The sequence below is a fragment of the Giraffa tippelskirchi genome, chromosome 11 (genome assembly GCF_054371585.1).
Source record: "Giraffa tippelskirchi isolate mGirTip1 chromosome 11, T2T-mGirTip1v1.2.pri, whole genome shotgun sequence".
Classification (NCBI taxonomy): Eukaryota; Metazoa; Chordata; class Mammalia; order Artiodactyla; family Giraffidae; genus Giraffa; species Giraffa tippelskirchi.
Genome location: NC_137285.1, coordinates 114,360,467 through 114,375,924, shown reverse-complemented (window position 1 = coordinate 114,375,924; position 15,458 = coordinate 114,360,467). Strand labels below are relative to the sequence as shown.

At 44.3% G+C, this 15,458-nt stretch overlaps 1 protein-coding gene across 12 annotated transcripts in view; it reads left to right on the top strand.

Annotated features, from left to right (window-relative positions):
• The window catches only part of TEAD1 (TEA domain transcription factor 1), a 267,595-nt gene that overhangs the window by 86,651 nt on the left and 165,486 nt on the right, over positions 1 to 15,458 (top strand). For all 12 annotated transcript variants that reach the window (XM_081543108.1, XM_081543105.1, XM_081543102.1 and 9 more), the window contains one exon: positions 1,437 to 1,692. In XM_081543108.1, coding sequence (XP_081399234.1) covers positions 1,536 to 1,692 — 157 coding nt within the window. In that variant the 5' untranslated portion in view covers positions 1,437 to 1,535. The remainder of the gene's footprint in view (positions 1 to 1,436; positions 1,693 to 15,458) is intronic.

Genomic DNA, 15,458 nt, shown 5'->3' with positions numbered 1-15,458 from the left:
AGCTGTCAGTACGGAGCCAAATGCACCCACTGGTTGCACCATTTATTGTTTAATGTTCCTGTGCCTTGGAGTTTCTGCACCTGGGATCTGTTGATATACACAGTGGGGGATGGCAGGGGAAAGGGGCTCAGCTGGGAGAGTCAAGAAGAGGAGGCAGGGTGCTTGCTCTCAGAGGTGACTGACCTGGGATACAGAGCAGAGCCTGGTGCCTAGTGGGGCCGCTCACATCTGCTTCCCTCCTGGCTGCCTCTGTTGTAATGTTGCATGAACTTGAGGTGGCAGAAGCAGATGGAATGATGGTTGCATCCGCTGAGCTCTCTCACCCTCCTCAGGCCATTCACCTCGCTTCTTCCCATCAATCCCCCAGAGCAATTCTTATCCCCCTTATTTGTTTTGAATGCATGATCTGATGCCTTTTCAACAAAGGAATATTGATATTTTAGTGTGCAGACAGCAGGGGGTACTGGATTAGATCATTTTCACATTGGTGTTGGTGCCAGTTTGACATTTGTTTGGAAAGCTTATCCCTTTATGGCCATAGGTTACATGCATAATTTAAGGGAAATAAATCTTTGCGAAAGATTTCTTTTGATTCTATAATCATCAGTGGTACAGAAACATAAATGCAGGTCTCTCGCACAGTTTTCATGTGATCAGGAATTCCAAGAAGGCTCCCAGATGAAGTAGTCTATGTGGGTATAAAATGTTTTTGCAAATGTACCAGCCTCTTGTGGTAGTTGTTACAGTGAGAGCAAGAATCAGGGACAACTTGGTTCCTGCTTCAAGGTTATAATCCAGAAGCCGAGAGTGGCAAAGTGACCTGACTGTACAGGGTAAAAGAAAGCCCTGTGGATAAATGTTGTAGGATAACAGGTCCAGGTCTGCTGGCATTGCTATCTGTAGAATGAGTATTTGTGATAAAATAATCTCCCTCCTTCTGCCTGCCATTCTGCTGCCATCTTGCATCTTGGTGATCCCAGTGACAAATTCTGGGATGGTTTGACATTTCAGAGTTATCATACCAATTGCCACAGTGAGGCAGACATCTTTTGTTTTACATTATTTTCTTTTAAACACCTTGTTCTGAAGATTTGATTATTATCAAGCAAAGTGCTTCTAGTAGATAGTAGGTACTTAGCAAATGGTTTTGCATGATTCATTGTAAACTTGCGATTCAGAGAGTACTATTCTCAGATGAAAATTTCCTGTCATCTGTGAAGATTATCCAGCTTCTGCCTGCCATTGCATTTCTGTATGAGTGCCTAACATGATACATAAAGAACAAAAGCCACTTAGATCTCAGAATTCCGTCTTTTCTCTTAGGAGTTATTCTCCAAGCAAAGCTGGTGAATGGAGAGAGTGCAGTGGAACCAGCAGGAGCAGTGTATTGATGGTTACCGTGTCCTTATCATACTATCTTTTGGTTTCTCTCTTAGGTTTATTTTCTTGAAAAGGCTCCAGGCTTCGGCTTGGAAAATCCAACCGCCAAAATTGAGCCCAGCAGCTGGAGCGGCAGTGAGAGCCCTGCCGAAAACATGGAAAGGATGAGTGACTCTGCAGATAAGCCCATTGACAATGATGCGGAAGGGGTCTGGAGCCCCGACATTGAGCAGAGCTTTCAGGAAGCCTTGGCTATCTATCCACCATGTGGGAGGAGGAAAATCATCTTATCAGACGAAGGCAAGATGTATGGTAAGTGATTGAAATGCTCCTGGGAAATGCTGCAACCCACTTTTGTGATTAAGGGATTATCATAACTAGCCTTCTACTAGATGAGACACATTCCTTGTATGGGGTTGAATGATCTTTGTAGAATTCTAGTTGGCCATTCAAGGGACTGAATCTCAACTGAAGAAGAGAGTCAGTAAAGGACCATCGGGAAGTCATTCCCTGGGGCTTCTTTTTTTATATCGAAAGCTCTCAAGGACTCCTTAGGAACTTAGGTAGATGCAGTGGCACATGCAGATACCAGACGTGGAGACTAATTCTTCCGAATGCATACCCCATCTAAAGGAAGTGCTGCCACTTAGCTCCAGATAACTGACTAGAGCTGCATAGCAATGGAGCCACATACTGCCAGATCTAGCAAGCTAGATGTTTACATGTGAAGTCTACTCATTTTTAAAACCCAGCATTTTTTTTTAAACTACATAGGCCAGATTAAACTGCTCAGGGACTTGATCAGACCTTTGAACTACCAGTTTACTGCCTTGTTACCAATCTTCAGCTGAATCGCCAGACAAGGCGCTGACCCCCAGGCCACTCTCTCCAGTCTCCCTTCCTACATGGTGACCCCTCACAGTGCATTAGAAACTCCCAAGAGTGCCCAAGAGGATAAAATCGGTTGACCAGATGGCTGGGGATGCCGAAGGTGGCAGCAGGCACCTATCCACTAGTCTGGGGCTTACAGGCTAGGTTTGGATCTTCCCTGCACCTTCAACTTGTACTTTTCAGCTGCTTATGTTTTGGGAAGCAGATGGCAGGTGGTTACGTATACATTCTGCTTGTCTAATTGGGCACTTTGAGTTGACAGAGTTTGCACTGTGGCTGAGACTAAAGAGATGCAAACAAATAACCTAAATTCAAAGAGAACCGGCTTAGCAGCCTACCGGAGGTTGTTAACTTATCACGGGAGTGATTTATTTCTAAACAATTTGAAAGCTTTTCCATAATAGGGTGTTGTACCTTTAATACTGCATCTCCTCTATCAGGAGCCGTAGGAGGCTGCAGACCAGGCTAGCACACACTGCTAAGGAGAAAGCAGATGGTAGTGCAGCTGCCACCAGCTGTGCCCACACCCTGCCCTCCCCCTCTCCAATGTGGATGATGTAATGGAAACAAGGAAAATTTTGCTTTCTGCAGCATTAGAGTGTCTCTTCCTTAGCCATTCTGTGTCACACACACACACACACACAGGAGAGAGAGAGAGAGAGAACCCAAACCTTTGGTATTTGTTTTATGTTCTCATGTGATCCTTTGTAGCCAAAGAAGCTTCTTCATGTCTGGTGAAATGGACTCGGGGTGAAATATCTCAGCTGCTGTGGGTAGAAAGTTTCAGGGCCTCTGGTTTTCTGTGTGCTTGTATCTTTCCTGGGCTACCCTTTCTCAGTCTGGTTGTTTGCTTTCAAGGTCTCGTTTTCATACCTAAAAATGCAACTTCCCCATTTTAAAGGCAGAGAAGAGCACTTTAATCTTTGAGCCTTCTTTGAAGCAGATTTTATTAGGAGTAGTGAAGGTGACTTCGGGCCACTGTACCTTGTACAACACCCATTTGTTTACCCAGAAATTATTTTAATCTAAAAAAACTGGCCTAGTGTTGGACATGCCAGTTGGAAAGAAGTACTCCTGCCTTTCATTTCTCACTGGGAATACTGGGAACGGCACTATCCCTTCAGGAACCAGGTTTCTGGACTAGGAATAGGATCACAGTTCAAGCAAATGTTATTTTTTTCAACTCCAGTTTTTTTCCTCCATTGCTTTTACTTTTTAGGTAGCAGCCATGGTAGATCGAACCAATCAGTTTGCCTATAACTCCATCATAAAAATCGTTTTTCTGTGAAAATAATTTGCGAAAGGACACTTGATGTTAGTTTGGGGTCAAAAGCAGCAGGCTAGGCAAGAGAACTTTGAGAAGCTCTGTATTTGAGTCATCTACCCACAGTGAACTTGAATGATCCTGCCCTTGGTCTGTGAGTTTTCTCCCTTGTACAGAAAGAGGGTAAAGTAGATGATATCTGTGATCCTTGGGGCTTCTTATGTTTTATGATTCTAGATTTGTGATTTGTCTCTCAGTAAGAGTGATCAATCTGTTGACAAACATGGCGCTGGTTATGGAGCATGTTGTTAATACTGAGAGTAAGCAGATCCCGAGTGCTTCCTGAGAGTGCATGTTCTTCATGTTTGTGTTCTTCTTTCCCTGAAAGCCACGTTACATTTTCGGACAGTGTTGGTGACCACCCTGATTTAAACTTGGGCAGTCATTTCGAGCGAGCAGCATTAACAATTATAACTGCAAGATTGTGTGTCCTGATTAGGGGTGCAAGAGACACATTTGCTGCGGTAGCCCTGCGGTGGCCTCCTTGTCCAGGCAGCTGGCCAGTGTGGAGGAGCTTTGCTTCTCCTGGTGCTTTGGAAGGGAAACATGGTGGTTATCAGGTTTATGGGAGGTAGAGACTGGACCCCTTAAGAGAAACTGCCTTGGGTGCCAGGGAGCTGCCTGTAACCCACCTGTAACTGAGGATGAGAAAAGATTGGTTTGGGAGCTTCCACAGTGAGGCTCCAGCCACCTAGGGGTAAAGCCAATATGAGCCATGTGGGGGCCAAGCTGCTGTTCCTTGGCTTCAGGCCTGTTCCCCATCTTACCATATATGAATCAGGACACAAACCAGACTGGGAGCCGGGGTTTCTGAAGGTCCTAAGAGCATGCTTTTTCTCTTAAGCATTTTGAAAATGAAAACATTGAAAGCATTTAGGATTCCATGGAGTGAGATCAAAATAATTTAATGCCTTTTAGTGAAATACCAAGTGTTTTTGACTTGAGGGGGTTATTCCGATATTTTCTGAGCATCTGTAGAGTATTGTGATGTCACTAATCCTGAGCCTTTGGAGAGGCAAGGTCAAGTGCAGCACTGATTTATTTGGTAATGAAATCTCCTCTGTGGTTGGCAGTAGGGCAAATGCAGTCTTATAGAGGGGAAAAATGGAAAGCTCTCTTTATGATGAGGTTTGGGCCATTAGAAAAGATGGCTTAATTTTCCCTATGCTACCTGGGTCTGTGGAGAGGCCAAGCCTTTGTGTGGTTCGTCTCCATGTGGACAGATTATTTCTGCCTGCAGCACCCTATGGGTCGGCAGTTGTTCTTAGGGATTATTAGAAGGAGGGTGAGACTTCTTTGACTGTTTCCAAGAGCTTGCAAGCTCACTCCCTCTCTTTCTCTGTTTTCTTTTTCTTATTTTTACATAGATGTTCCTCTGTGTATCCTTGTAGATAGTTGTGGAGGAGATAGTAGAGGGACAAGATGGCAGAGACATTCTTGACCAGCAAAGCTGTCTGGAACTGAATTTCATAGGAGCAGGCCACAGTTTTTAACACAAGACAGAACAAAACAGTGAATCAGGGGATTTGTCTAGATGTGTTTTCTATTGTACCTGAAAACCCTAGTCAGGCAGAGTGGTCACGTATCTCCCATAATCAAGTTAGGGACCAGAGTTAACATTCACTGGCTGCTTGCCTCAGAGACATGCAAGTGTAGCACCTTAAATCTTGGCCTTTGGAATTGTTATGAAGCCTGGCTCTGCCCCTTCTAGACATTAGACTCTAGGTAAGTTGCAACTTCCATCTCATGCTCACAACATTTTGAGGTCAGTTTTGTGAGTCTCACTTTGCAGATGAGGGAGCTAGAAGGGATAAAGTGGCTTGTGCATGACCAGTATGAATGGTACAGCTGGATTCTTTCAAAACCGACTCTATCTGACTCCTAAACATGGGCCCTTTCCTTCCTTGCTGGAGGTCATTGTAAATAAATTCAACAAGTCAGTATTAAGTACCGCCTGTATTCCAGCCCCCATACTAGAGGTTTTCAGGGATACAGCAGTACGCCAGACAGACATGATCCCTGCCCTTATGGAGCCATCATAAGTTTATTTGCAGGAAACACTGACCCGAGGTCAGGACTGTGTGCCAGAGCTTTCTGGGAAGTCTGAGGGCCTTTGAAGATGGTCACCTTCCACTTAGCCTTTTGAAGCCTGTTCTTGGCCACCAGTGTCCAGGGCACCTGGCCCAATGCTGGCAGGAAGAAAGCTTCTCAAATATCGCAGTGGGGAGGATCCTAGATCACAAGGCTGGCCTTGGTGGTAGCCAGAAAGATGTCTGGAAGATTCTGGTGCCCTGAGATTCCCACAGGCAGCTTGGGCAGAGCAGTTGCTGAACAATGACTTTCTCCTTTTGTGAGCAGTTATCTTCAGGGTTCTTGCTCAAGATAGCTCCAGGAGTGCCCCTTTCTTGCTGGGATGCCAGGCCTACTGATCAGCCCTAGAGAGCTCAGTTGTGAGGCATAGAGAAGATGAAGAAGAAGTCATCTCTGGGCTAGTCTTCTCTGACAGGTCTTCCCCTGTTGCTGACCTGAGCCTTCCTAGCCAGGAGAGCACAGGAGTTGGACTTGCCTCTTTGCTTACTTCATAGAAGTAAAAGTACAAGATAGAAGAGAGAAGAGGCAGGTTCAGTGAGGCGGGGCAGAGCTGACAAGGGGACCTCAGAAGGCGTGCACACAGTCAGGCATGAATGTTACCAGTTAATCAGTGCAGACAAAGAGGCTGACATCCGAGGACTCCCGGCTCCTCCCAATCAGAACTGATCAAGGGAATGTAGGGGCATCGCTGTGTAAGACAATGAACTTTCCCACAGTTTCTGTGAGGACCAGGTAGGTGGTCCACATCTGTGAAGGCCCCAGAAGCCCTGATGCAGGAGTGGCTGCAGACTCCAGGCCCTAGAGGGTCGCCAGGCTTTGGGAGAGTGAGCCTCGTGGCCTGAGCTGAACTTGTTCATCCCAGTTCTTCATCTGAACATCATGTGGCATCTTTGATTTCCTCTTTCTGTCTAACCTGTGATGTGGGATATTATTTCGAGTTGGGCAAAAAATGTAAAGCGCAAAGCATTGTGCCCTTAGAACAGGCTAGAAGCCCCACAAGGCAGGGACTGTCTTGCTGGACAGAGAAGATGTCAATGATGTTTGTTGCGTATGTGCATGTGGGGGTTATTGCTTAAGACAAAGAAAGATGAGTAAGTAAGCCTCTGAGCAGCAAGAGGAGCTGGCTGGAAAGGAAAGGAGAAAACAGAAAAAAAGAGAAAGATGTTTGTATATTTAATGGTCTTCCTCACCTGAGAAGGAAGAAACTTTGCTTTTTGCTCTCTGTGCTGCCAGATGTTAGTTCAAGTGGTGGGAAGGATTTCTACTTACATCGGAACCACGGTAGAGTAAGGGTTAATTCTGGGATCCTCAGAACAGATGAGTAATGGGGGATTTTGAAATAGTTTTGTTCCTGTGAGAATAGCAAAGCCAACGTCATCAGTGTTTGTGTTGGGAAAGCTTAACATAGTGGGGGTTTGGCCTACAAAGGTTTGTGCACAAGGTGTGAGCCGTTGTGCAATTCAGATAAAAAATAGCTAATTAGGATGGCTTGAGAATTGGTCATGAGGGAGGGAAAAAAAAGTAAGAGACAGAGAATCTTAAATTATTACCAAGTTGGAAAGTTAAGCTTTTCAGCAACTTTCTGTGGCAGCAGGTAAGCACCGACATTCAGAAGACATGGATTTGTAAATCATTTAGTGAGGACCTGTACTGGGCTTTGACTGTGAATGGAGACTACAGATGTAGGATAATTAAGAGAACTGACCTGTGTGACCACTTCCTGTGTACCAGGCACTTTCTCATTGCTTTAGAATGTGTTGTCTTGTTTATTCCTTGGAACCAACCGATGATGTAGGTTACCCTGTGCTTGTGTGCTTAGCCACTCAGTCATGTCTGACTTTGAGACCCCAGGGACTGTAGCCCACCAGGTTCCTCTGTCCATGGGGATTCTCCAGGCTAGAATACTGGAATGGGTTGCCACGCCCTCCTCCAGGGGATCTTCCTAACCCAGGGATTGAACCCAGATCTCCCGCATTGAGGGCAGATTCTTTACCGTCTGAACCACCAGAGAACCCTGACGACCCCCATTTTACATCCAAGAAAGCTGAGGCCCACCAAAATCAAATTATGTGCTCAAGACCACAGTAAATAAGTGGTGGAGTTGACATTTGAAAGTCAGCTTAATACAACAAGCCAGTTAAGACAACTAACTACAATGTTGATATGGAAGGAAGTACACTGTGTACTAGAGATATCAACAGTTCAGTGGTAGGGCAGCAGAAAGTGTGATTATTTATATTGGGGAATGCACATAGCTGTATTTGAAAATATGAAAGAGTGGAAGAATCAGAGTCTGAGAGGCAGATTTAGGTGAGCCAACTTTCAGTGGGAAAAGGCCAGTTAGTGTTTTTTGCTTTTTTAAATTTTTAAAATGTTTTTTGTTTTTAAACTTCTTTTGGATGGCAGACCACGCCCCCACCCCCACGCCCCCGGCCCAGCCCCCCACCCACCTTCTGAGAATCTATAGAAAGTTGTGGATCTCTTCTTCAAAAAAAATTCAGGCTTGTGCACAGGTACAGAGTTGTTGCATAGAACATTAGGGGATTTCTGAAGCCTAGGTTTATATTTGCTACTGTGGGGAGAGAGAGAAGGGGAAGGGCATTCAGACCTAAGGGAACAAAATGATAAAGGCACAGAGTCCTGAAAGGACCCACCCTGGGGCTCTTAGAAATGAGAATGTGTCCTGGAGGGGGATGGTAGTTGAGCCTGGAAATGTGGGCTGGCACTGTGTCATGGAGGCCTGGAGTGCCACGCCATGGTATCCGGTGCTCATCCGGGGGACAGAGGAAGCCATTGCATGTTTTCAAGAGAGATGGTTGTGACTCAGCCTGTGTTTGACAAAGCCAGCTCTGAAGGTGTGAGGACAAGTTAGATTACTGTTGCAGAAGATGAGCTTAAACTGCAGTCCTGGTGGAGAAGCTTCATGGGTAGAACCAATAGGACTGGCTGAGAGGATGCAATTTGTGAAAGAGAAGGAGGGGTTGAAGATGATTCCAGGGTTCTTTCCATTGAAGATGATTCCAGGGTTCTTTCTGCTTGTGGGTGATGGGGAGAACGATGGGACGATTAAATGGATGGGGAGTGAAGACAAGGGATGCAGTTTGTAGAGTGAAGAAATGGGGAGTTGGATTTTGTTGTGTGCTGGAAGTGTACTAGGGGGACCGTCCACATGAGGGTGATCTGTGGGGTTTGGAAATTCCTGCTTGGAGCTCAGGCAGCCTGGAGTTGCAGGGGTAGTTTGGCGGTTCATCAGCAGAGAAGAGATGAGAGTGGGTGATACGCTTAGGCTCCTGTGTATTGTGGTTAGACCAGCGTGGACTTTAAATGGGGTGTCTGTATTTGTGGGAGAGTAAAGAGGTTGCGTTTTTAAGAAAAAGGGAGACCCATCAGTGGTTCCCAAGCCTGATCATCATTGGCAGAAGCACTTGAGAAGCTTAAAAAAAAAAGAGACATAACTGACTCCAACTGGTTGAATCAGTTCATCGTAATTCCTTGGAGATTCATCCAGGTTGGTTGTGTGTATCAGTAGTTTGTTTCTCTGATTACTGAGCAGTTCTCTAGCCTGTGTGTACCACAGTGTGTTTAACCATTCACCTGTTCAAGCGTATCGAGTTGAGTCTAGCTTTTGGCTATTACGAATAAAGCTGCTATGACCATTTATACACAAATTTTCTAATAAGTTTATGTATTTATACTTGGCTGTGCTAGGTCTTTGTTGATGGCGCGGGCTTTTCTCTAGTTGCGGTAAGTGAGGGCTACTCTCTAGTTGCGGCACACGGGCTTCTCATTGTGGTGGCTTCTCTTGTGCAGCAGGGGCTCTAGGGTGTGCGGACTTCAGTAGTTGTAGCACGTGGCTCAGCAGTTGTGGTTCCCAGGCTCTAGAGCACAGGGTCTACGGTTGTGATGCACGGGCTTAGTTGTTCCAGGGCATGTGGGATCTTCCCAAATCAGGGATCGAACCTGCAATGTGTCTCCTGCATTGCCGAGTGGATTATTTACCACTAAGCTACCAGAGAAGCCCTAAATACAGTTTTTTGTGAAAACGTAGTTTTCATTTCTGTGGGATAAATGCATTCATTGCTAGGTCAAATGGTAGTTGTACCTTCAGCTTTCTTTCTTTTTTTAAAAAACTACTCAACTTTTCTTCAGAGCAGCTGTACCATTTCATATTCTCACCTGCAGTCTAGGTTCTCTGCATCCTCACCAGCATTTGGTGTTGTCACTATTGTTTGTTTTAACCATTCTGATAGGTGTGTGGTGATATCCCATGTGGTTTTAAATTGCATTTCCCCAATGACTAATGATGTGAAACATCTTTTCATGTGCTTATTCGCCATCTGTATATTCTCTCTAGAGAATATACAGAGATGTGTATACAGAATATACAGAGAAATGTCTGTTCATGTCTTTTGTCCCCCTTTTAATTGGATTATTTATATTCTTACTGCTGAACTTTGGGAGTTCTTTATTTTAGATATGAGTCCTTTGATATGTAGTTTGCAGCTGTGTTCTTCTTGTCTGTAGCCTATCATCTCATCTTCTTCACGTGTATAAGTGTTACATTTTGATGAGATCCAATTTATTAATTTTCCCTTTCATGGTGCACAGGCTTAGTTGCTTCACGGTTTGTAGTTTTGATGTCAAGTCTAAGAACTCATTGCCTAGCCCTGGGTGCTGAAGATTTCCTTCTGTGTTTTGTTCTAAAAGGTTTCTGGTTTTATGTTTTACATCTCAATCTGTGACCTTTTTTTGAATTAATTTTTGTATAAGGCGAGTGTATTACTTTTGGGAAAAGCCACTGGCATTATTATGTGATACATATATATTTTTTCTGCTAGGGGATTATTGGTGTATCTAAATTTTGACAGTGTCAAGGCTTGGGACCAGAGACACTAAAGTGCTAGTGAGTGCATGTTTGCACCAATCTAGGTAGGGACAGGGACAAGGTGAAGCTGGAGCTGCTGACGAGTCATAACATGTGCTTTTAGAGGCTCTGTACACACAGGAGAGGTGGCCGGACAGGAGGCTGTGGTCACGCACGGGAGAGGAAGCATCTGAGATTAGAGGTAGAGAGATTTCAAGCGATGAGTTTCGAGGTGTGGCAGCAAATGTGGTCAACTGATATGAATGTGGGCGATGGCCACTGGAAACGAGGAAGTAAGACATAGGGAGACTCATCAGCATTGGGTTGGTTAATCACGTTGATGTTGAAGTCCACTGTAGTGCACTGTGAATTTGTAAATAAGCCTACCAAAGTAACCAGGTGTTAGGGGGATTTCCTGGAGGAGGACATGACCCCATGGATGTGAATGGAGAGAATTTAATATTGATGTGAATGGCATGGGCCTAGTGAAGAGCAGGTGGCAGAACAGCCAGGCAGAAGGAACACTGGGATTACAAGAAAACCCTAACATTTTCCACCTCTCTCTTCCCAAAGTCTGGCTGCTCTGAAACTTTACTTGTTTGCAGTGTATCTGTGCCTTGTTGCTATCATCTGTAGAATGGGGTGAGGAAGTCAGTTTCTCCCTATCTCTCAGCGATGTTGAGAGAAAATGCAATTATGTATGAGAAAATGTTTTGAACATTTACAAATAATGCTTTTCTGGGGTTAAGCCTGTTCCCAGCATGTTAGAAAGGTAAGAACGGATATTTTGGAGCAGCCACTCAGGTAAGCCTGCCTAGCCTACGTAGAAGGGTATTAGGTTAAAGGGAGCAATTGAATGGTATCCCCCCTTTCAGAGTTTCTGCCAAAGAAGATGTTGGAGAGGTGAGATCAGGATACACTTGTCTGGGTCAGAGTCACAGATGATGGAAGGGATCATTGGGAGCGGGCAGGCCCCGGAGCAGCAATGTCCACTGCATGGAAGGTGATGGGGGTGTGGATGGACTTGAGAACCTGCTGGTGCTTAGCTGCATGGCCCTGGGTTCCAACACCTGTCTTTGCTCTGTCCCCACTGACTTCCACTTCTAGACCTTCAGTTCCTCTCCCCTCTAGAGCGTTTTACTTGGGATTGTGTCTTAATTTCTTACTACTGTTGTTATTTATATATATCCCATTTCTTTGATAATGAATGTTTAAAATGGTCATTTTCCAAATTAACATTGTTATCATATTGCTCTGCTGATCTCAAGAGCCTATCTTAAAGAATGCTCAACACAGTAAATGAAAATATATTAATATGTTGTGGTTAAGGTCATAGAAAAAATTTGAAGGAATTTACAACATATAAATAGCAGTTGCTTCAGGGGATGGATTCATGGGGAACTCTGTTTCTATTACATATTTCTGTATTAATGGTGTTTTTTTTTTTCCCCTAATAGTGAACATATGTTACTTTTGGAATTAGAGGAAAAATAACTATATCATTGATTTTTTCCTTTGATTCAGAGCAAGAAATACTCATTAAAGAAAAATGTGGCAAATACCAAGAATGAGAAGCAAATCGTATCATCCAGGTCGACACTGGAGTGATGTTTACCTGGGCTTTGGTTGTGGGAGGGGTACTGCAAGGTCCTGGTGGGCAGGAGAGGGGTGCTGGGGGAGGAGCTGGGGCCAGCAAGCTCTCCCTTCCATGGGTGCGTGGCCGAGGCACCGATCTGCAGAGACAGGTGGTCAGGGAGTGGGGTGCTGTGGCCAGGAAGCAGGACAGGGTGTTCTTACTATACGATTCAGGACATTGGTTTGGGAGTTCAACAGGTGCTGGGTCAGTTGGATCTGTCAGTCAGCTGTCCAGACTAACAGTGGCATTATTCTGACATGTTTTATGGTAATATGGTGGTGGAAGAAAGACTGGAACACGTTCAGATCCATTCTTCCAGTGTCCACGTGCTCACAGCAAGCTACCACAGAAGAATGGACAGGCCCCACATCTCTGCCGAGCCAGCATTTATCATTTCACTTGTACTGTAGGGCGGACAAGCTTTATTCTTAGAGGGCTGCGGGCCCGTCTTTTAAGAACGGCGGTAGTCTTTTTAATGGTCCTGTTATTCTCTGTAACAGATTCCTGGCAGGTAACCTTGTACTTGTGTTGCCTTTAGGCAGAGGTGGGTGGCTTTTAGAGTATGAAAACACTCTGGAGACTGTACAGAGTGCTATAAATTCTCCTTTGATTATAATCATTTGATTTAATCACAGGTATATTTCATTTACCTGATGTTTACCTGCTATGCCTTCACTGCAGATTATTGCATCTGCCCACCATCCCTTCTCTCAAATGCTTCAATTCCAGGTATATTGTAAAATCAAATTGTTCTTCAAAGTCCATATGAATATTATTTGTTTAAAGCCTCTTGCTGTATCAGAATACACCCCTCTCCTTTTTATCCTTTTAGAATGCAGTCTGAAAGGTGTGACAGTGAAATTTCCTGCCCAGGACCTTTAATTTATTAAAAAAAAATTTATATAATGTTGTGGCTTTTTTGACACCCTGCCCCCCAGCAGTGAAATTGGTCATTAGCTGAACATTTCTATAAACATCGTTCTTTTTGGAATGGCTGCAGGAACATTTTAAGTTACCTTCAAAGCGAGTGCTGTTGGGGAAATGTAATTGATCACCCCCCAAAGCTTTGCAGCATCAGGGTAATATTGAAGATATGTTAATAAGCTGAGTCATCCCCCACCCCCACCCCCACCCCAGCCATTTGCAAAGGTCCCAATTACTCCCTCTGTGCCTACCCTCTTCCCTGGGTCTGCCTCTATGCTCCATGACTTGCTTGCTATTGTGCTGAGACGGGCTTTGGCAACTGTCTCTTAGATGAATGGTTCTATTACAAACATGGTAGCTTCTGTGACTGCTTAAAAAGATTGTTGTTTATGACTGCTTTTTATTGAGAGATGTTTGGTGCACGTTAATGTCCTGATAAAGACATTTGTACCTATGAAGTAGCCACCGCCTTACACGTATTTGATTGTGAATAAGATGCTGGGGCTGATGACATGCCAGATGTGAGGTATTGGATTGCATGTTTATTCAACTGTCACTGCAATCTCTGTACTCGGATGTGCCTTTGTGTTTGCTGTCTCACGGCAACACACCGAATGCAGTGGCGATACGATCCTGACTATGGAAGATGCTATTTGAGTTACTTGGATCGTAAGCCATGAGTATTAGGAAGCATTCTCTCAGTCCCTATGTGTCCTGAGACAGCAGTCACGAACAGTTGTTTGGTGAAGGGAATTGCCAGGTGGGATGACCACATGCATTGGGATAGGGGCCTTTTGAGATGGACAAATCTTAGGCCTGGACTGACCAGGGCAGGCATTGTGACAGGGATTAATAATAATAAATAATTTATCCAGTGCTTGCAATGTGCCGGAAACTTTTCTAAACACTTAATATCAACTCATTTAAGCCTCATTACAAATCAATAACCACCATTATTATTCCCACATTAGAACAAAGAAACCAAGGCCTAGAAAGGTTGAGTAAATTGCCTGGGATCATATAGCTTAGAACTCCTGAAGTCAGGACATGAACCCCATTCAGCTTGGCTCCATTACCTGAGCTCTTAACCACCATCTTCTGCTGCCTCTGAGCTGTGACAGAACAGGAACCTGAGGGTCTCTGGACCATGTCCCTACATTGCTGCCTTGTTGTGTGGAAGAGAGTTTTGGTTCCAGGTAAACAGTGTAAAGGGAGAATGGGCTTTCCTGGTATCCAGGATAGTCTTCATCCTGTTTTCTGCCTGGTAAACTCCTACTAGCCCTTCAAGACCCTGGTAAAAATGCTCCTCTTGCCCCCAAAGTCTTCTTTAGCCTCCACAGGCAGAGCTACTTGCTCCCTCCTTTGTGTTTCCACAGTTGTTTTTTTTTTTTTTTTAATATTTATCTATTTATTTGGCTGTGCTGGGTCTTAGTTATGGCATGTGGGATAGAGTTCCCCAACAAGGGATCAAACCCGGGTCCCCTGCACGGGGAGCACGTAGTCTTAGCCACTGGACTACCAGGGAAGTCCCTCTACAGTATCTGACTACCTGTCAAAGCACTTTTCAGACTCACTTTTAATGTGTGTATTTGTATCTCCTGCCCCTAGCATAGTGCCTGGCACACAGTAGGCCTTCAGAATATGTTTGAATTAGTGAAAGTTGCTGGTGATAATAATTTAATCTTTCTTCTCTATAAGATGTTTTTTCCACATCCTTTTTGTCATCTGATTTACAGCATTCTAATGAAATAATGAGGGCAAGGATTATAACTTCATAGATAAGAAGCTGAGGCACATAGCCCATGATGTTTTCCATTAGTGCTTCTTATCTTGAGGAGCCCCTTGGTGAAGAAGAGTTTAGTGTACACCTCACTCCCTTGTTTATACTCTTCTGTTCTAAACATATTGACCCTGTGCTTGAGATGTTACAAATGAGAGCAATTTATTTTAGTTTACATCTATGGCAATATCACAATGGTTTTGTCTGGGACATTCAGGGCTATAAAGGAATGTTGAGCTTGATTTGGTTATTTTGGTGATAGAATCTTACCCGTTTCTCATCCCCGTTTGATTTTTACAAGTCAGAAAGTTCATCGCTAGAAAGGTAGTCTTTGACAGTTTCCTCCCAGTATATACCTGATACAATATGTTTGTAAGCTTATATTTGTAGGATGTCTCTAACAGAGATATGTGTGTCCATTACTTTTTTCAGGTTGACTCTGGGTTTAGTTTTTTTAGGTGTCTGAACATTACTTCAGTTGAGTTCAGTCGCTCAGTCGTGTCCGACTCTTTGCGACCCCATGAATCGCAGCACGCCAGGCCTCCCTGTCCATCACCAGCTCTCGGAG